Source organism: Ylistrum balloti, unplaced genomic scaffold (assembly GCF_031769215.1).
Source record: "Ylistrum balloti isolate Yb309-2 unplaced genomic scaffold, AGI_CSIRO_Ybal_v1 Utg369626, whole genome shotgun sequence".
Lineage (NCBI taxonomy): Eukaryota > Metazoa > Mollusca > Bivalvia > Pectinida > Pectinidae > Ylistrum > Ylistrum balloti.
The window spans coordinates 1,590,668-1,612,738 of NW_026781894.1; the positions used below are offsets into that span (position 1 = coordinate 1,590,668).

Genomic DNA, 22,071 nt, shown 5'->3' on the forward strand with positions numbered 1-22,071 from the left:
GATAATCGAATGAACAAAAAATATGGCCAAACCAAGAAACTGTGTGCTGTTAGCCTTTTCAAGATCTATATACCTGTAAATTTTTTTGTTGATGCCTCTTATAGATTTTGTGTTATGCTCTGGACAAAAATATGATGGACGGACATATGGATGAACAGCTGACTAGACAGACAAAGCGACATGTATATGCTCTCCCTTCAGGAAGCATAATAAATACAAACACGAATGAGTGCTCTCTCCAATAGCACTTTATTTCATACATGTTAAAATACATTTTTGAAAATTGTATGTGGAAGATAATATTTTTTTTCTTTTTGTTTGTTACTATATAATAAATAACCAGTGTTTTCATTTGTAGGGACATTTACTTCCCTGTGAATGACCCATAACAAACACATTTACACATCATGTACTTCTAACAGTTAATATTTTCAGAAAATCGAGATAATTTTACATGGACAAAGTTAAAATTATATCTCAAAGGACTCTGAAATTTAAGTTTAGTCTAGACATCACTGATATTCAGTCAATTATCATGTTGTATGCATGAACACAAAATATTATCACTATCTAATCAATAATATCTAATCACTGAACTCCATCACCGAGGTGTAATCCACCTCTCGTTTCACATCAATGAATAATTACACTTTCATATCATGTATTGCACTGTGGATAAACATACGAAAATGATTCAGTCCTGTTGGCTTGTTATTTCACTCAATACCAATATCATCTGGTATCACGATCAGCTGCTGTCAGTGCATACCACACTATCGTAATCAGTAAAAAACTGCACGGAAGTCCATAATCATCCTGAATTATTCTTAATAGTAATTCATTCTTTTTGAAAAGCAAATCCTGAGAGTTTAGAGTTTGTGCTTTGTGACAAGGGTTTCTTTTTACCATCTAAAAAACTGTCCTTCTTCTTTTTATTAGCTATGTCTTTAATTTCTTTAGAATCTGTTTCTTCTCGTTTCCTTTTCTTGTTTTCTGTTGGAACTTCTGTACTTGCATTATCTGTACTTTGTACATTTTCTGAATTTTCTGTTTTCAGCTGCTTTGCTTTGGTGATCCAAACCTGAAATCAAAATAAATTCACTCAAATGATGATCAAGTCCAAGGAAATATTTTTTCAGTATAATTTCAAGTTATACTTAATTAATACAAACTAGGAATTCTAACCTAAAAATGTTATTCAGACCACAAGGGATAAAGGCAAAATTGAATAATGATGATCAAACATTTAGGCAAGGAACGGCTATACATGTTTTTAATGAACAGCTTTCTTTTTACTACTTGTCCCAACTTTGTGATTAGATGTGAAATTAAATAATTTTTCACACATTTAAATATCAATTGAATATCTCCAGACACTCTGAAATTCATCTTCATGTCCAACTATACCATGCTTTCCCCATCACTGACCTGTTTCTCCTCTCTAGGGATGTCCCGGAAACGTTCTGCACCTGTCTGAATCAGGTCAGCCTCTGCCAGATCTGGATGTTCTTCTTCCAGGTCTATTCGGTTCTTCTCTAGCCACAAGTCAAACGCTGATGGAGTATTACTAAACAAACAAAATCAAATTTCAAGTAAATTACAGTAATTATTGGACTTATTCAGGCTGTATCTCACAATTCCTAAACTTTTACTCCTATTTCAAAAAGTTGGGTTATAACAATGTTTGATAGAGAAATCTTTCTTGAAAATACATCGATTTCAGAATAATTTCTATTTGAATTAGACATTTAGAACATATGGAATAGATCTAAGATAAAATGCTTGACCTAACTTTAAATAGAAATTTGTTAAGGAAACATGTACGGACAGGCCTTGTCTTTCTCCCATACCTTGACTGAGGGGCAGGAGTTTCACTCGTAGTATCTGGTTTTGCTGTATCTGTTTTAGTCTTTGTTGCAAATAAATTTCCTTGTGTTGACTACAAAATAAAACAGCACCACATGTTATATATCATTAAATTGCATCAAAACAAACTTGCAAAAAACAACAATTTCACTATTAGTAAAACCCTATTCTTGTTCAAACTTTATCATGGTAGATGTTCCTATTAAAGACACTATAAAGCAGTGTAAACCAGAGTTTAAATACAGCCAAATTCTCTTCAACAACTCAATTTAGTAAGACTAGTATTAGACAAGATTCCAAAATATCATTAAATATAAAGTTGATCAAATCATTCTGAAATCAAAACAAAAATAGATTAAATACCTTTTTGGGTTTGACGATTATCTTTCCTGGCTTCCCAATAATTACGGGATCGGCTGCCTTAACTTTGTCCACTTTCTTTCGATTCATACTGTCAAACACCTGTGTGCCTTTCGTACCACCACTTTGTGTCGTCTTTTGTGATTCCTGGGACATCTGTAAAACATTACATACAATAGATGTACCAACATGTAGGCACAGAATTTTAACTCTGATCACATTTCGAAATCAAAGTTAGGCAGAAACCTGTAAGGCAATCATTCTCGACAGAGGATAGAAGTCACCATTTACATTTGAAAACATGAATAGACAGAGAATATAGTGTAGAATCGAAGTAAAATGTCTCTTTTCAGGCCATTGTTTTACTTCAAATTTGCAGAAAAATATGGAAATAAAGAATTCTCAGCATCAATAAACAGTTATTTCTTTATTGTAATCTATATGACGTTGACATATTTCTACCGCTATACGGCTGTCATCAGGATGATTTTTACAATTTTCATATGCTCTGAAGTATAATATTGTGACTCAAGATGGTTACCGTTGTAAGGTAAACATCAAGACATTCTAGATACATAATATTGTGACTGATTAGATTATGTTCAATAACATCTAAAAGATGGTTAATATTATCACATATATATGTTAGAAACATTGTCTTATTCACAATATAGATATCTGAAATTATGATTTAACTAATTAGTGTACAAAACAAAAATCATGGGTATGAATTCTTTTGTAAGTGTTCATTGTCAAACTGTTGATCTAATTAAGTGAACTAAAAGCTTGGTTTAGATACAGAATGAAGGTTTATAACCTTGCAATTATGTATCCAATTGAAGTTACTCAAAGAAAATGTAATGAAAGCATCATATGAGACCAGTTTTAATTTTGCAATAGGAATGAATGAAGTATGAATAGGCAAGTTGTTAAAGGAAGAAAAATATTTTTGAGAGTTTTAACTAATGTGTGTAAAGACCTTGTATTTTCCTCTTAAGTCTGTCAACTTTTTTCAATAGTAAAATGCTATCAAATTTAATATTTATATCAAGACCTAAAACTAGATAATGTTTAAAAGACATGACCACCCCTGCTCCCATGCATAATTAGTTTATCAAGTTGAAGAAGTAGTCAAATGAAAATGTGATCTTGAACCCTTTTACCATGACTGATAACCATCTCAGGAAGACAAAGCATAGAAATTGGTGCTATGATACAATGAGGTAAATATGACCAAATTCAGCTCTTAATTCTAATCTTAAATAGCCAGAAATTTACAGGAAAATCACAGTAATAAAACATCTTACCTTGAAAGGGTTGGATGACCTTGCTGATGATATAAATTGAGGTCGGCTTGGTTTATCCGATTTTGCTTTCAGATTTAACATAGGACCTAAGAGAAATCAATGTGTAAATTAGTTTACATTTCAGTAATATAAAGCACATACAAACTCTAAATGAACAGCTATGAAGTTAACACATGATTTTTTTCATTTTACATTAATTGCAAAACAAGCTATCAGCTTGTATTTATCACTCTTGTTGACCCTGATGGAAGAGCAGTTGGTCCTTACTGTGGGAGCAAGAGTGCTCAGGGAAAATCAACTTGGGTAAGTGACCTTTTCACATCTGTTTAAGGAATCAAACCCCGATCGTCTAGGTGAAAGAGGAGTGTGTTACCACTGTAATAACCAACCACCCAGTATGAAATTTCCATGAAAATTGTACAAAATACCAATATATGCATGGTATATATGCTGTACCTTACAGGCTACGGATGTTTAAGTCTAATCCAAGGACTCGTCATCCGTGTTTAAAGTGATGAACAGATTTGGCCCACAGTCACTGAGCAAAACAAATCTACAGATAGAAATGACTGATGGCATTTTGAACTTCTACCAATAAAACACCTACAAATCTGCAGCATTAATGACTATTACTGTACCTGATGGTCTGTCCTCTGCCTCTTCTTCTTCTTCCATATTGATTTCGTCGTCCCCTTCATCCATCACCTCCTCATCCTGTACTAAATGACTCTGTTCCCTAGGTCGTGACCCCATGTAACCATTTCTATTAGTCCACACAACTGCAGGGTTATAGCTGAAATAAATTATAATGTTGTCACTGACTACATGACAGTCTGCCAATTGTGTCCTGCAGACACTATATGTTACTGTATACAGTCCTACAGACAATATATGTTACTGTGTACAGTCCTACAGACACTAATGTTAATGTGTACAGTCCTACAGAGACTAGAGGTTACTGTGTACAGTCCTACAGACACTATATGTTACTGTGTACAGTCCTACAGACACTTTATGTTACTGTATACAGTCCTACCGACACTAGATGTTACTGTGTACAGTCCTACAGACACAATATGTTACTGTGTACAGTCCTACAGACACTAGATGTTACTGTGTACAGTCCTACAGACACTACATATTACTGTGTACAGTCCTTCAGACACTAGATGTTACTGTGTACAGTCCTACAGACACTAGATGTTACTGTGTACAGCCCTACAGACACTAGATATTAGTGGGTTCATTTCTAGACATCAAATATATCTGTGTATAGCACATATAATTTAAATAAACAATTTTGAGTTTAGCACTGATGTTGTCACCAAGACTCTTCATATGCTCCACGAAAAAACCTTCACACCAAACTGACACTGATTTTAAAATGAACTAATAACAAATTTGTAATACTTCCAAACTTGCCTACCTAGATTCTGGTACTTCTTCCTCCTCTTGTTCTGCTTCCTCTTCCTTCTGCTGAGCCAACTCACTGATGCGTTCTGCTAAGTGCATATGTTTGATGCGACTGGCGTACTTTATGGCTAGTTGAAGTGTATGTTGTTCTGGCATCATCTCACACACCTCCAAGGCTCTGAATTCACGGTCAGATCGAGCTGACAACTGTAATGGATCAAATATAATATATGTATATATATATCAAAAACAATTTATTGTCACTGTGATGTTATAAATACTCATCAAGAACAGCCAATTCTCATGGAATTAAAATTGGACAGAGTATTGAAAAGAACGGTCAAACCCTTCCCCGGCAACACTGGTTTATCAAATAGAATCCCCCTCCATCCCTTTCCAAAAAAAGTTAAAACTGCATATAATGTGATAAGAGATCTAATTTGAGTAAAAAATCAAATACTTGTTGTTTTTCTAAATCATCTGTAAGCTATGAAACATTTCAATTCATGATGTTCAACTTAAGAAAGTCAATGAAAACACCATCCAATACAGTATATTACAATTTTTGTTTTACATATCTCAGTCTGTTTATGCCACACTAAATGGTAACAAAACAAAAGAATTGTGAGTTATGCTTGAGGTGTTCTTCTAGTAACATACTGCAATTTTTAACAGAAAACAAGAGATTTTTTGTTTTCCCACCCCTCCCTCCCCTCCAAAAAAGGTAATTATGCTAATGCTGGAAAGAAATTGTTTACCCAAATAGAAACCCAGAGACTGATTATCAATAACCTATTACACTCATAAAATTGTTAACTTATGCCTTTTAACACTTGCACCAAAGCCTATCACAAGATATGATATTAAGTCCAAAATGTATCGAAATACATTTTTTTGAACAGTACCTTTGTACTGTGATAAAAAGATTTACCGACACCTTTCAATTCTTGCATCAAAACCTTAATATCAGAAATCAATGCTTATGCCAAGGACAGGATGATTAAAGAAAAAAAAAAAAGAAAACTTCCTGCCTCATCAAAAGTTCTAGAGGCAACTAAAAATGGAATTTACTGCCTGCAATAATGTAGTTAAAACTTAAGGTCACCATTGCAGTGGAACATTGGCAATGATAAAAAAAAAATCAACATACAGCAAACAATTTCATCAGGGCCTCTTGAGCAGGTTTGAGATTATCAACTTTCCTGGAAGGTTCAAACTCAAACCCTTGTGACATCCACTGGTCAAAATGCTGACCAAACAGCCGAGTCCTCCATAATGTTTCCTTCAAACAAGTAAAACAATGTTTTATGAATCAACGTAGAAACATCCACAATGAATTTTCAATCAAAGTTGCTTCTTTATCAAATATAAACATATCTGAAAAATGTTATGTGTCCTTAATAATCCATAGTCTGCACCAAGGAAAGAGTGAATATGACTGTTATTACAATAGAGTATTTCTTCTATATGATAATATTTCTCTTGACCTAGAAAGAATACCTTAGCAAGTGCTTCATTAATTAGTAAGTATGATATTATATTAGTATTGGGTTTAATGTAAAAATACCTCATATTGACTCTTCTCCGTGTTCATCTCACACAGTGGCACCTGGAAGGGAAGTATTGAAACAGCAGGGCGTGGAAGGACTGGAGGATATCGTGATCCCTTACAGGGAATACACCGTAACTGTTGGGGGTTCTCATTCACCCCTACAATCCAGTAGTGGTCAGATTTCCCCTTTGCCTGAAATAAAAATTGATGATTAAAAACTGCAGTGACTATAAAATGTCAAAAAGACACTCACTCATTGTCACAGTCCCAACCATACTTTTGTATATTTTACATTTCTGTATATATCAAACAATGTCTGAACTATTTGTACATGTATTCGATGAAAGAAATCAGGTATTATCTGGTCTAAATATTGTACTTTTATTTTCTTAATTATTTGCTGTAAATTCTATAAATGCGGATTCTCCGGATCCGAGTTCGAATATTTGAAATTAGTCTCGCCGGAAGGAAAATATACATGTAAGCGAGAACAGCGGTGTAAATTTTGGCAGTCAGTTATTGCTTATATGGGGTTAGCCAATGCAAAATACAGTTTGCGGTAAGTTTGAAATCATTTCTTGTGCCTTTATATTGCAATTATATGCCCGAAATCTGTTGTGTTTGATATTTGAGGCGAATATTTATCGATAAATGTATATGCTTATAACGCTATATGAGTACAGTTCAATATATCTCTATTATAGCTATAAGATATCAACTGTTATATGAATTTAGTTTGTATTTAATAAATATAAGCGAAACTTGTCAATATGTCAATGAATTACATGGAATTCAGACTAGAATTAGTGAATAGATTCATATCAATTACTGTATGTAGGCAGATGAATGTATATACACAAATAATTATTATTTATTATTTCTTCTATTTCAACTATTAAATAGTTGAAATAGAAGAAATACTGTGTATAAATATTTATGAATCATTATAGACTATATAGTCAGCATAGTCAGACGTAGTCTTGTGTTATTGCAGTTCTACCCCATGTTGATGGCGGGAACGAATGTGACACAGTCAGAGTACATACATATATAGAATACAGTCATATGTGGGCCAAGACAGCCGCCAGTTACAGTCCTGTGTGGGCAAATGCTATGATGTCCTGTGTGGGCAGATACTATGATGTCCTGTGTGGTCGTGCAGATGTTCTTATATCCTGGGTGGACAGATGCTATGATGTCCTGTGTGGGCAGATGCTATGATGTCCTGTGTGGTCAGATGCTATGATGTCCTGTGTGGTCGTGCAGATGTTCTAATATCCTGTGTGGTCAGATGCTATGATGTCCTGTGTGGACAGATGTTCTGATATCCTGTGTGGGCAGGTGCTATGCTGTGTGGACAGTTGTGCTCTAATTATGAATTCCGTTGGACATTTGTCATCAGATGTTCCTATGGGCAACTGTTCGATGCTGTGAACATTGCTGGTTATTAGTCGGTCCAGAGACGTTTCCAGACCCCTTTTTAGATTCGTTGAGGACAGACTATACTGTTTATATGTAATTATTGAAGTGTGTGTGTCTTGAATGAGTGAGTGAGTTGTACATATTTACATTTGTGTGTACAATTTATAACGTGTATATAGTGTATTAAACTTGTATATATTGTATATTATGTGTTTGTGCCATTCTATGTAAGTCGCGCTCGTCCAGGTTACACTCATATGCAAACAAGAATCTGATCACGTGTAGAACTTGATTATATAATCCCATCTAAATGTTTATATTAACTAAATCTGTTGAGAGAGGATCTCAAGATCTGACATTCATTTTAAACTTAGGATGAATGCGTGTTGGATCCAAAAATACCAATACCAAGATGATATATATATATATATATATATATATATGCATGAAAGTATGCACCAGGAAAGAATAACTTTCACATGTCTTGTAGTATCTCAGTATCACATCATCCTCAAATAGGATGACTACATCACAAAAACTACAGGTAATGCCTACAGGATAAGATACATACATGTGATTTGGTGTTAGCCACATGAATCCAACTGGGACCAAATTTCCGGTTTAGCATCCTAACAATGCCAGAAGACTCCATGTAGAAAGGAGTCCCCTCAGCTGAAAAACTGAAAGATAAAAAGACACATAAGTTCAAATTATGGAATGTGTTTGTCTCTTATACAGTACATTAAAGAAGGAGCCAGTTGATAAATGGTGATATGAACTACAACATTTCGAGAAATAATGAGTCATCTGATCTGTGTACATATCACACATTATTAAGCTGTTCTATACCCAGTCCAAGCCAGAGCTGTCTTTGGTGAGAGAGGCAGGGGCTGTCCTCCAAGTACAGTGTTCTGCTTTCCTTCCACATACATCAAAGTCACACCGAGACATTGGTCACCAGGAATGGCTACAAACCACGAACAGACCAACTGAGATCATTGAACAAACACATAAAATTTGAGTTATGAAAGGAAATTTCACATTTCATCTTTATCAATGACCTATATTTTTTCTTCTTAAACAATTTGCTCTTTAAAATCACATTCATAGAAAGTTCAATATGCTTTCTTATAATTAAGTCCTTCCACAAATCCATAACAGACATGGAAATCCAAGATATTTACAATCTATTAGTCATACTTATTACACTCACAGATTAGGCTTGTGCTGAGAGGAAATACTAGTACAAATAAAGACTGTGCAATTGTATATATGTAAACACATATTTTTTTCATCATGTAATCAAGTTTGGAAAAGTCAGTAATTTTTCTTCAAAAAGGTTTCAATTTCTTCATCTCAATTCCTTTGGATAAATACTTTATGAAATAATCATTCAAATAATTTTCAAAGCTTTAAGGAAGAGGGAGACTTACCCATGCCCCTGTGATACACTAGCAGAAGCTGATTGGTGTGGCCAGACATACACACTACAGGACCTGGTATGGAGAATACTTCCCGCTGAATGCCCCCAAGACTGAAAAGTCTGATATTTCTCTTGTCAGTAGCTACAGCTATCCAATCCTCACCTAATGTTACAGCCTACAGGACACAAACATCTGTGTTTCTTACTTTAATCAAAATACAAATGAACATCTTTAAAACTTTATTTTCTTTCAAAATAAATTTCCATTTTGCCCAGAGAAAAAAGTTTGCATTTCATTATATGAAGTAACATCTAAAATGAAATTCCATATCATGTTTTAAACTGTAGTAGCATTTTCAACACATTATCAGGGAAGTTCTAATGACCATTGTGTTCAACATGATGTAGCAGAGCAAAGATAACGAACTGTTTTTTCTAAATATGAATTTACTGCACAAAAGGTGGTCACACAATGATTTCTTAGTATATCAATATACCTGAGGTATTACAGTGAAATTTCAAAACAAATACCTACCATTATTTCTTCCCCCTCAGGCATCACCGTGGTCCACTCCTTGCAGCTGTCCCATGACCCAAAATGCATGCATGTGAGTTTGCTGGGGTTGTCATCATCACTCTCAGCAGCAAGAATGACAGCCTCAGTAGACATGTCAGCCAATGTGTAATTATTATTGGTGTTGCTGATGTGCATGGCATGATGAATTGATGTGTTGTGGAACTCTATATCAATGCTATTCTCCTCTTCTGTGTTGTACTGCTTTATAATGCCAATGGAGTTCCAAATCTGGGCAGAAATCAGATGAGAAATCCAAATTATATTACAAGTCAAAGTAAGTTCAAATTTTGTATTCATAAATGTTTCTATCTTTAAGGACTCGGATGTGTGACTGACTCTAACAGTGAGTAAAATTTGAACAGAACTTTTTTTATACTATGTCATCTTTATATAAGAACATTAAATTGGCAAAAAGTGAAACTATTGGACATCTTTTTAACACAACATTGCTTTCTATTAAAATTTTCTAATATTTTGGGTATCAGGATTCTCAGAAAATCTTCAGAGACAATATTTCTGATGCACTGACGAACAAACAGACTAATTACTGTACGCGGCCGTAGGTCAACTCAAAAAAGGAAAATTTAAAACAGGTATTTCCCTGTTTCTTGTATCTGTTTTGTGTGTCTGTATGATTATGGGTTTCTCAAGATATATCACTAATTTGTAAGTGGACAGGAATAACACTTTATGCTCCCTCCAAATCCTCTCATCAAACAGGACAGGGAGGCAAGGTCATAAAATTGTCTGTGAAACAGTTTCAGTGACAACTACTCTGTAATACATACCATAAACCTGCTAGAGAGATGAACTGGCGTACTCCCTGGCTGAAATGGGTTCTGGAGTGGTGTGGGCTTATATCCCTCTACTACAACAGGAGCAGGTGGCAGCACCAGGGGAGCATCCGATATGACACTAGCACCATCATCTTGGTCAGACTTCTTGGACATAGTATCGTCATCTAATACAAAAACCAAAGTATTCCTCAAAGTATTTCATAAAGTCAACACTCATCTTATAGGTCACTGAACACTGTCATTATGTTTGATATAAAAACTGGGAAGCAAATAGGCAGCTTACAAAGTGCTGCTGATGGAGTAATTTCAATACAAGTTGGTGAAATTTGAAGACAGCTTATGGTAATTTACAGATATGAAACAAAATTTCAGCAATGACAAAATACCTTTATAAACATGACTCTTAGGACGTGAAGTAATATGTACAGCTGTATTTAACATACTATAATCAAAATTGTATAGGTAAATTTTATAGGACTAAACTGGTATAATGGAATTCTAAACTTACTTAAAAGTATTTTGTACATTCTGTGGTATCTTCTTTCCTGGAGGATTCTTACATTTACTTCTGTCTGTATTTTTGATAGCAGATGTTGAAATTAATATCTGTTTTTATCCCTCTAAAATCACCATGGATACATGATGTTACAGTACACAGCATCCTATTGGTTATAGTTACCATCAATATCTCCTAAGGGTTTAATTATTGGCATCTGGTCATCATCTGAGTTATCTGCACCAGTCTCCATTCCCATATTCCCCTCATCGTTTGTAGCCTGTATCAGCATATCATTGTCATCATCGTCATCAAATATTCCAAGGGTCTCTTTAGCTCGTGTTTCTTGTACTGGAATACTCTTCTGCAACCAAGCATTACAAGATTTAATGAGTAGTGCAATTGTCTTATGTCATCATTTTGAAATACTGTCTATCTTTAATGATATTCAGTTGTAATTGAAAAGTTTAATTTTTAAAATCGGACTGGTCACTTCAAATTTAATAAATCAGTATCAGTATGCTATAAAATGTGAGAGAAAAGATCAGTTTAGAAATTTAAATTGGCCATATCATTGAACGTAAGATCCCTGATGGATCTTAGTGCTCAGCATAGTTGAGTCTTTATTTGTTGATTTGAATTTTTTTGTTCTATAAAAGTTGGATATTCTCCCTTTTTTCTTCCTTTTTTGCTCTTGATTATGACATTTATAAATGCCTCTAAGCAATAATGATAATTGATAGCTTCTAAATCTAAGATGGTCGTCTTGTCAGCCGTTTTCTTGATTGGATCAGTCCCCAAAATCAAAAGGGCACAATTAGGGACATAGAGAACCTAGATAAGAAATTTGAGAAAGCTCCATCTAATACTTCAAGATATCGGTATAAAAAAACTTTCATTGTCAAAATCAAGATGGCTATATGTTAGCCATTTCTTTTGATCATTCAAAAAATCAAAAGGGCACAACTACAGAGCAATGGACACCTATGTATGAGAAAGTTCCATATTGCACTTTTCAGGAAAATAGTGGAAACAAACACTCATTTTCAAATTCAAAATGCCCATCTGTTGGTCATCTTGAATTTTTGGTATCAACTCCAAAATAGACAATGCTTAACATGGGGCTATTAGGCTGAACCTTCATATAAAATCTGAGAATGATCAATCCAGTAAAAAACAATATCAAACTATGATTGGCAAAATCCAGGATGGTCACCCATCTTATTTTTCTGATCAGTTGCAAAATGGACTTTGCGCAACTATAGACCAAGAAATTCATACATATGAAATTTGAGAATGATTCATGAAGTGCTTCTTCAGAAATAGCGATCACAAACTAAGACTGTCAAAATCAAGATCATTACCTGTCAGCCATTTTATTGTGATCAAAATGGAAAATGAAAACTATGAACTAAGAGAAACCTACAAATGAAATTTGACTAAGGTGAACCTTCGTAAGAAATTTGACTAAGGTGAACCTTCATAAAAAATTTGACTAAGGTGAACCTTCATAAGAAATTTGACTAAGGTGAACCTTCATCAGAAATTTGACTAATGTGAACCTTGAAATGAAATTTGACATCTGCTGACAGGTCAAAAATTAGCAAGACTTCAACAATGTATTTGACCTAAGGGATATTCCAGTGAAACATCTATCCCACCCCAGAACTCCAGATTTCATTTATTTAGAGATACAACCCCTAGAATCTTATTGCTTATTTGCTTAGAAGTAATAAGCAGGAAACGAAACCATGGATTTAAGTGATTTATTTTGAAGTTCTAAGGTCAAGTACAGTAGAAGTTTTACTGTAATAAATATAATAAGAGTATCTTTCCCCACCTTATCTTTTCACATGGAAACATTCTACATGCACACCTTTCTTGTATTTTGTTATCAACAGTGCTTAAATAAAACTGCTTATTTTCATCATTAATCTGACAGATATTTACTAAAACCTGTATTATACACTAAAGACAAAGAGAGACATGTAGCTAGTCAAAAGAGTTTTAGAAATATAAGAAATGGACACAAACCTGTGCATCTAATGACAGCTTGATGTCCTCCAACACTCCCAGCTGGCCCTGTCACATCAAAATAACATTAAAATTCCAAGTTACAAACCTACGTCTTTAATCAACATCCTAAGACTATTTTATTCTCAGTTACTACCTTAAAGTAGTGCAAAAACAGGTCAGTTACTCCATTTACAGCAATTACATTTTTAATATTACAAGTTCTACTTTACACTGGACAATTTAAAACAAAAAAAAAGAAGAAATTTTCATAAATTAGAATGACATAATCAATCCATAAATTTGCATGACTGATCATTCTTTGTATAACCTGATTACATGCTTACTACTGTTATTCCTTGATTTGTGCTAACAATATAGCTTACATACCTCTTTATCACAAAATGCAAGCTCTGATGTCTTTTTAGGATTCCAAGCCAGAGCAGTCACAGAAAATTTCTTTGGATGTTTATACCTGTGAAAAGATATTTTTAAGATGCAATGGTTTTGTATCGACATAAAAACCTTTTTTTCTCTGCTTCTTCCAGTGGAGTAAGACCATAAATTTTAGAAAGATATTTTGTGAGACATTATAGAATTTCTCAATTTGACAATCCTACACATACTCTGGATGAATTTTATATTTACCTATCCACACACTTCCTTGTCTTGACATCCAATACCAGGATGCTTCCTTCTGAGGATCCTACCGCCAGAAACTTGCCATCAGGAGACAGAGTCAGGATGGATAGCACCTGCTCACATATAAAAGTACCACATCCAAAACGTTATTTTTTTTCCTCTTTTAATTTTTGAAGAATATTAAAAACTAGAAAATAAATGCCCCCACCACCAAGGTCTTGACCTTAGACCCCTGAAACACAACAATATCAAAAGTATACTCATATCTGATCTTAGCAAAAGTTCGACCATATTTCATGAAAGAATGAAGTTGCTTTGTATTAAAATTGAATCAGCTGATGATTTTCTATAAATCACAATTGTGACCTTAGCCTTGACCTTGGGCCTCTGAAATACTAGGACGTCCAAAGTATACTCATAATTGATCTTTGTTTAAAGTTTGACCAATATCTGTCAAAGAATGAAGCTGCTAGATGCTTACATTGAATCGGGATGTGACGGGACATGGACATGGGCAACACTAGAAGCCTCCCTTATTTACTGGTGAGGGCTATTTACATCACTACCACTACCATCATTACCTCATTTGTCATATTTAGCTAAACTTGGTAGGTTCTTTTTTTAATCATAATCTGTTTAATAGACTTACACCCGCAACATCTTCATCTTGAAAGACTCCGATTTTCTTCCAGCTTGATCTTTCATAAATATGGATTTCCTTTTCTACAGGAACAAATAGGTTCTGCAATATAAAAAATTCAATGACATTCAAATGACATACCAGTATTTCTGTAATTTTAGTGCAACAAGTTCAAATTGATGATGGTAACACATTATTAAATACACAGAACTCTTATTAATACCACATTATCAGAACTCTACAACTTTCAATACCCTTGTCTTTAACTTAACTACCAGATCTTATTAAATTCTATTCTTCAGATAAACATTACCAAGACATCCGAAATGAAACATTTTGGGGTGCAAGAATAACTTCTTTATCAAGAACCCTTGTTCAAATTTTGTTTATGCAGATATCCTATCTATTACAAACCTAATTTTCAGACAGATTCACTATGCTCACTTGTTAGCCTGCATAGTACTACTAGATTAATTTGCTAAACCATTAGAGAAACTGGTTTATAATTAACTTAACAGCATTCCTATGCTTTAAATTTTATTTAAAAGTATATCCTCACATTTGAAACCAAACAAATTTTTGGGGGGTTTCTTCATGAGTAACTAACTGATGACATCATAATCTATTCTTCTATCACATTTTTAATGTCACTTCCAACTTAATGTAGTTAATGTGAGGCAGTACATGATACAATCCTCATAGGTCAAATAAGCATTTTTCAACAGCAAAGGAAAATAATAATGGTGATGATCTTCCCTATGAAGTTTGAAGTTGATCAGTTGAAATCTATGTGCATTATCCAGTGGACAATGTTTCAGTAATTGAATAGGGGGTCATAACTTAATGGTTTTAAAATTAAAGTGATCAATTTGTTCAAGCTATCATGGTAATGAAGCTTCCTATGATGTTTGAAGTTGAACTGTTGAAAACTATGTAATTTATCAAGCGGACACTGTGTGTACCCACCTACCCATCCAACTGCTAACATTAAAATAATCTACCTTTGGATGGGTGTTTAAAAACTGTTCTTTGATAATCATTTGCCTTGCTTAAAGGTACTCTTCTGACCTTCAAGAATGGTCACAATATTCCCCCCCACTTCCCGGTTTTTAGGGGACTTCCATTATTACACTGTTGAAGGCTCACTGAGCCATAAGGTGTTCTACTATGTTAAAGATACGAAACATATATGTAAAAAAATTCATAACACATTGCAATTTTTCATTAGATTTTTCATCAACCAATTAGAAAAGAAAAATCAAATAAACTTAGTGATGAATTAGAGGGCAGATATAAATGAATACATCTTGAAATGGGAAATACATACCTCTCCTTTCAAGTCCCAGCATAACCGACACAAGGTTTTTGATAAACTGAAACCAAATTTTAAAGCATTTAGAACAATCTGAAACTAATTGCAAAGTTCATTAGAGGTAGCCTTCTTATTATTAAGTATTCTTACAATAACCTTGAAAGTTATAAAAATGTTCTTAGAAAATCAATCCCAAGATAGTTCAGACTGCACATAAGAGATGTCAGTCATTTCTCTTCAAGTTATTTTTTTCAAAATATCCATAATCAGCTGATCTTCTTGCAGTTTTTTTTTTCTTAAAGGATGGTTAAACATCCTTCAAACCACTGGGCAATGGGATATGAACACTAAATGACATCCTTTTTTGATCCTATCTTAAATGAAACTGATACATAAGTTTCGGAGAACTTGTCCAGACAAAATGTTCACACAAAATCCTATTCATATTGACTGGTTACCATGGCAACCAATTTTTTTGCTGGGGGGGGGGAGGTTGCATGCACATCTACACATGGTCACAAACATTTCTGTGTAGTTTCATTGAAATCAATCCAGTGGTTTAGGAGTTGTTGGAACAAAATTGTTTAGTAAACCATATGTAATGTCAGGCCTTATATTTGTGCGTAGACAAACTTTAAAGGCCACAAAGCCAAACCAATTCAATATTTGCTATTTTATCATTTTTGTAAGATCAGAAAATTTTTAAAATACAACAACAAAATAAAGGATTATATGTGTATAATTCACTTGCAAACTTTTTCATATGTTTGACTGAGGATCTTGATCAATTGCCTTCTGCTTTCTGTTTTATCAACAAACTTTGGTCCACATGTTTACCATGTCGTTAGAGAGGGTGTGTCTTATATTCCTGTGTGGCTAACATGTGGATCATGTCAGAAAAATCATCAAGCATTAGCTCTGCGACTTACCAGTGCAACTTATCAACCAGAGAATATGGTAACTGACATTGTTCAGTTGATCTAATCTGACATCATTTGTTTTGATTTTATGTGACATCATTTGTTTTGATTCTATGTGACATCAGTTTTTACTTAACCTGACACGGCTTGTTTGATTTTACCTCACATGATTTATTTTGATTTTACATAACATAAGATTTTTAGTTTTTACCAGCCTTTATTTAGTTTAATTTTACCAGTTGTCATTTGGTTAAAGTTTACCTGACATCGTTTTTTCTCATCTAACCCATCATCATAGCTTTAAAATTTACCTGACATCATTTGTCTTGGGAAGAATACCCATTGATGTGACTTGAGAATGGTCACTGTGTTGCCATATCCGGACAGTACCATCACAGCTAGATGAGGCCTGGGGATAGAATGAATTCAAGTAAAGTATATATCAGCTGTCATTATTAATGCTTTTACATCGTCCCCTGAAAGACCAAACTAGTGGACGTAAAACCTGTTCAATAAATAAATAAAGAATGCTTTTATAGAGCAGAATATCATTAGATGAAAGGCAGTATAGAACACTGAAGAACATAAAGTCACTGAAACCATCAGTGAGTTTTTATTCCCCACCCCTCCACTTGTCATAAAGTCTATTTTTATCATTTTTCAAATCCCCTCCCCCTCAAAATTATGGATTCTAAAATTGAATGGTATACAATGCAGTACTTACCACAAACTCCTCCTTTGGGTCCAGGGCTACACTGAGAACTGGAGCTTCATGACCTTGCATAGTTTTATGGCTACACGTGTCTACCTCTACTGACTTAATAGTGAAATCACTGGAAATGAAAGTGATATCTAGTCAATCTCCAATGCCAATCTCACAACTCTTATAACTATCTGTAGTTGTCCTTATAAAACGGAATTAGGGCACTTCATATGAGGTTCTGAGGAAATACCCCTTGTGGACTACAATTATTGTGACAACAGTTTATGGCCAAATTCTGTCAACTATGTCAACAATTTCAACGTTTTCTCCTTGTTAAGGTTTTTCTCTTCAGTGTAAATCTGAAAGTCTTGAGTAGATTTCAACTAAATTTTGCATGAATTATCACCACAAATCTGATTTTTCAAATTCTTGAATTGCCACTTTGTGGATCACTTTGCCCCCAATTTTAAGACCTGCAGCTTGTTTTTCAATCCTGGAAAATCCAGCTATTTTGGTGAAAAATTGCAAAACTGAAAGTATGGTGACCTACTCTTTTTAAATCATTAAAAATATCCTTCAGCATCTCTCTATGAAAGCATTAAGTCTGAAAAAACATAAATACTGTAAATTTGTGGGTAAAGTGCGTACTCGGTTGGAGTAAGATTTAAAAAAAAAAGGATATATAAATAAATATTGATTACTGGTTACTGCAGTGCAACAGTTGATGTTTTGATCCATTGATAATAAGGAAACCTCAATAAGCGTGACCCTAACACAATGAATTGTAAATAATAAACAAATTCACGCAGGTGCCTGACATAACAAGCATGGAAGGCTAGGTTAATTGGATAATTAAAGGTTATTAACAGGCAACACATTTAGTATGAGGAGATTGATGACACCAGGCTTAGGCTGAATGTGTGATATTGGTCAGAAAACAATGTTGTTTTAAGTCTGAAAATCTGCAAGCCTACTTCATTCCCATTAAAACAGGTGATAGTAACTTCAGTGTTATGAACTGCTTTCTACTTAGTGCTCCAAGTATTTATTAGTTGTAAGTTGTTATATATATATATAATGAATTGCATTACATCATTCAAAAGTCATTTCATTCTTTGTTTTTTTTATCTTCAGTCTATCGTATATGACCGACAACTCTAAATATACTTATGTGAAGAGAGATAATCCAATATGGCGGACAGAGAACTCGAGAATGATAACCCCTAGAAAGGCATGTTCCTGCGTATAATATGCACTCCCTTCTTGACACATCAATTTTTCAACATTTTCTATTTTGGTTGCTCTGCATTTTTAAGCTTGTTAACTCAACTAAAAATTTAGCATTTCACATATTTTTTTCTTAATGTCAAAAAATATTCTTTTAACTTTTAATGAATGACAAAAATCTATCTTAAAAAAGGTTGCTGTGAAAAAAAAAAACAGAATGTCTGTTACTTAGGAAAAAATAAATAATATGTGAAAATGAATTATTTCCAGTTCCACGTCCCTTAATGACGGTATCGAAAACGGATGTGCAGAAACATATTGCTTTTAAATTACATACTAAAATCAAGCCTTTGAAAAAGTTTTAATACTGGAATTTTAGGGAAATTTCCCCGTGTTTTCAATAGATTTTCTTGACAGGGATTCTGCTTATGTTCAGAGGGAAAACATAACACTGATACTGCTCGACTACAGGGACATTTCCACAAGCCATGGCTAGTAAGGACCTGTACCATCATTTTCTATTTATGTACATGGATATCAATCCCTCAGATCTTGTACCTTGAGCAGGCAACCATGGTCTTGCCGGACCGATTTACAACCATGTGATTGACTGGAGCAGTGAATCGCGTCAAGATGCCATCGGGTCCCCCATCTGGGAAGGTATGAGCCTGAATGGTGTTGGTGTCCGAGGATGTAAAGAATCTGCCACTCTAGAGAAAACAAGTTTACATCTCATCTAAATACCAAGGATTAAGCATCTCTTTAATTTGTAATGTAAAGTATTTATTTTCAAAGATGTAATAAGTAAACAATTAATCAAGAATTTCAGTGTGACATGAAGTTGTAGGTATAAAAAATCATTTAAAATACATATCTTTTTGTTTATTTTAAAGAGAAAATGATGAAAAAATTAATCATTGTATTTTTTTTTTTTTAAACTTTCAAGTATTTATTCATTAACGAAGAAACTGATGACATTTGGGCACAATAGAAAAAAGTCTACAAATATAGGTTTAAACAGTGGAAACTGTTAGATAAATGTTATTCTGTATATCTTACATTTGGTTGTCAATAGTAAATTATCCCATGTATGTACTAATTGTATAGTCTGTTATTGATTTCGTCAGTTGAATTTAAACATATTGCAGTGATACAGATCTCCCTAAACCCTACCTTGTATACAATACCATAGACACGGTCACCAACCCTGTGAGAGATTGCATCATCATCCTCTATGCCAGCCCAAACACGTACATCTCCATCTGTTCCACATGTCAGTATATGCCTTGAAAATATAATCAAAACATACAATGCAATCATGAATTATTCATCATTTGAATATTACATAACTCTAGTTGTGAAAGGATAGGTTGACTCATCGATGTGTTGCAACAGCTTTGCACTTGAAACCATGTTTCAAAGTCAATAACTATTGAGATAACTTGTTCAACTATAAATTGTTAATGGTACTATTTTTAACTCAACAAAAATGCTGCTTCAGAGCAAGAATTTTTACTGAGTTATTGCCAAATGTCTGGATATATACAGCCTTCATTTATATATGAAAGTGTCTATAGCTACGAGACCTCAATTGAGGGATAGTGTTAAATACAAGAATGGCACAATTAACTACATAGAAATAGAAATTTAACCACATGTGGTTACTTTCATAAGAGTATATATCTTAAATAAGTGTCATATTGTAATTGTTTCCAATATGATCTTGTTAAATCTACAAAGTATATGTTTAAAGGAGCAATGTCTTTAACTACAAGGCAGGTTTACTTTTGTACCCATCCTTAAAATGACCCAATTTGATAAACAATATGGAGGAAGGTAGTGGTATTTTTCATATTGTTTCCAACTGAAAAGGCAAAAGAAGTGGTATTGGCAGCATTATGGTTATGTAAAAATTAATTACAAAGTGTCTAAAAAAAAAAATCACAATTAAATCTAACTTTGTGACAGTACAGACACCTTCATACTGTAAATGGCTATATATGTTATCCTACTTTTATTAGGCTGAGTATATGCAGTGTTTTCCCAAAGATTTGAAGCAGGAGGCAGATTGACAAGTCTGACCGACAGGGTTTTTGAAGGCAATTCGGGGCCTCTGGAAGGTTGATATTGATGTTTTTTAGAATAAAATCACAGACTTCAGATGACAAACTGAAGGCTCAGAAGCATTAAATTTTTGTACTTTGTGGTGATGGAAGAATTCATTGAAAACTTCATAATAACATTAAATAAACATCTCCAATAAAACCAGATATGGTAAGGTTTGCATGGCAATAGTGTTTTTGAGTATAACTCTGTATCAGTGAATTACCAAGCATGCATTCTCAAATATAACAATATCTACTACCTTTACAGAAATTGTTGTTTGGACTTGCAGAGGTAAGCTGTGCTTACTCATGGTGTTGTTTATTCATACATAGGTCGTTTCATTAAAGCAATGTTGTAATTTGCCTACAGACTAAACAGAATCAATAAAACGCTTTCAAATACTGCACACACAAAGTCGCTATTCATGCGTTGTCGTAAACTTGACTACATGCTAAAATCAATCATGACACATGTAACTCTGACATTCACATGTTATAATCATACGATTGTGTAAATTACGGTAACCATTGGACGGATAACGACTTTACTGTGGGAAATTTTGTTTCGGTAAATGTTTTTTTTCCTTCAACTTTATAAATTCAACCAGCAAATTTGGCGTTTTAGGCAGACAAATCAGCTGGCTGGTGGCTCTTAGGGAAAACACTGTATATTTAATTTTTTCGACACAACTCTACAAAAATATGACAAGAATACAAGCAAAACCAAATAATTATATCATTGTTGAATGAATAATTCACCTTCAACAACATAAAACTTTAGAATTAATAAATTTATCGTAAAACTAATCCTGTAGACATCTTTATCCGGAACGTAGACAACTCGAGAAAAAAATCCGGTCCACTATGCAACATACACACGGTGGACTGGGGTTTTGCTAAAGTTGTTTATATCCAGAAACACGCCTGCAGGCGCCTGTGCATAAAGATACATAATTATGGTTGTGGGCCTGGGGTTATAAGAATGTCATTTGTTTGAATATTACGCTTTTTTCTTTATTGGTTTCGGAATTTAATGATAAAATAACGGAAATCGAACGTTTCATAGAATGATCGATTCCTTTGAGAAAATCTAGCCTACCTCCCCAAAATGCAAATGTAAACAAAATATAACAACAGCAGGAATTCGCCGGGAACATAATCAAAACTATCAAGAATGTGCAAAATATGTATGGGACAAGACTGGCACCAAATCATACTTTCCACTGTCGTCAAAGCACACATCCGTATGCCCATCGCTGTGTGCATATCGGAGAGGTTGGACTGTAGGCATCTTGG

General features: G+C 34.0%; 1 protein-coding gene across 1 annotated transcript; it reads right to left on the reverse strand.

Annotated features, from left to right (window-relative positions):
• Positions 1-572: 572 nt before the first annotated feature.
• LOC132551397 (WD repeat and HMG-box DNA-binding protein 1-like) lies at positions 573-22,066 on the reverse strand. The gene is made up of 25 exons (XM_060215541.1): positions 21,993-22,066; positions 19,844-19,955; positions 19,229-19,380; positions 17,465-17,573; positions 17,052-17,149; positions 15,836-15,881; positions 14,518-14,610; positions 13,875-13,981; positions 13,617-13,701; positions 13,244-13,295; positions 11,397-11,564; positions 10,709-10,881; positions 9,879-10,148; positions 9,354-9,519; positions 8,770-8,887; positions 8,492-8,600; positions 6,514-6,690; positions 6,097-6,228; positions 4,960-5,153; positions 4,172-4,326; positions 3,534-3,619; positions 2,230-2,382; positions 1,851-1,939; positions 1,429-1,567; positions 573-1,081 (listed from the first exon to the last, which is right to left on the reverse strand). The coding sequence occupies exons 1-25, from the start codon at positions 22,064-22,066 to the stop codon at positions 839-841; spliced, it is 3,300 nt and encodes a 1,099-aa protein (XP_060071524.1). The 3' UTR covers positions 573-838.
• Positions 22,067-22,071: the final 5 nt, after the last annotated feature.

What these genes read in the sequence shown, in the direction of transcription:
- LOC132551397 (XM_060215541.1), bottom strand. Translation starts at nt 22,066, where the DNA reads ATGCCTACAGTCCAACCTCTCCGATATGCACACAGCGATGGGCATACG. An exon ending in GTCATTAGATGCACAGGTTT is followed by an intron (nt 11,565 to 13,243) that starts GTGTCCATTTCT and finishes AGAGTATTCCAG; the next exon opens with TACAAGAAACACGAGCTAAA. An exon ending in TCCCTAGAGAGGAGAAACAG is followed by an intron (nt 1,082 to 1,428) that starts GTCAGTGATGGG and finishes TTTTGATTTCAG; the next exon opens with GTTTGGATCACCAAAGCAAA.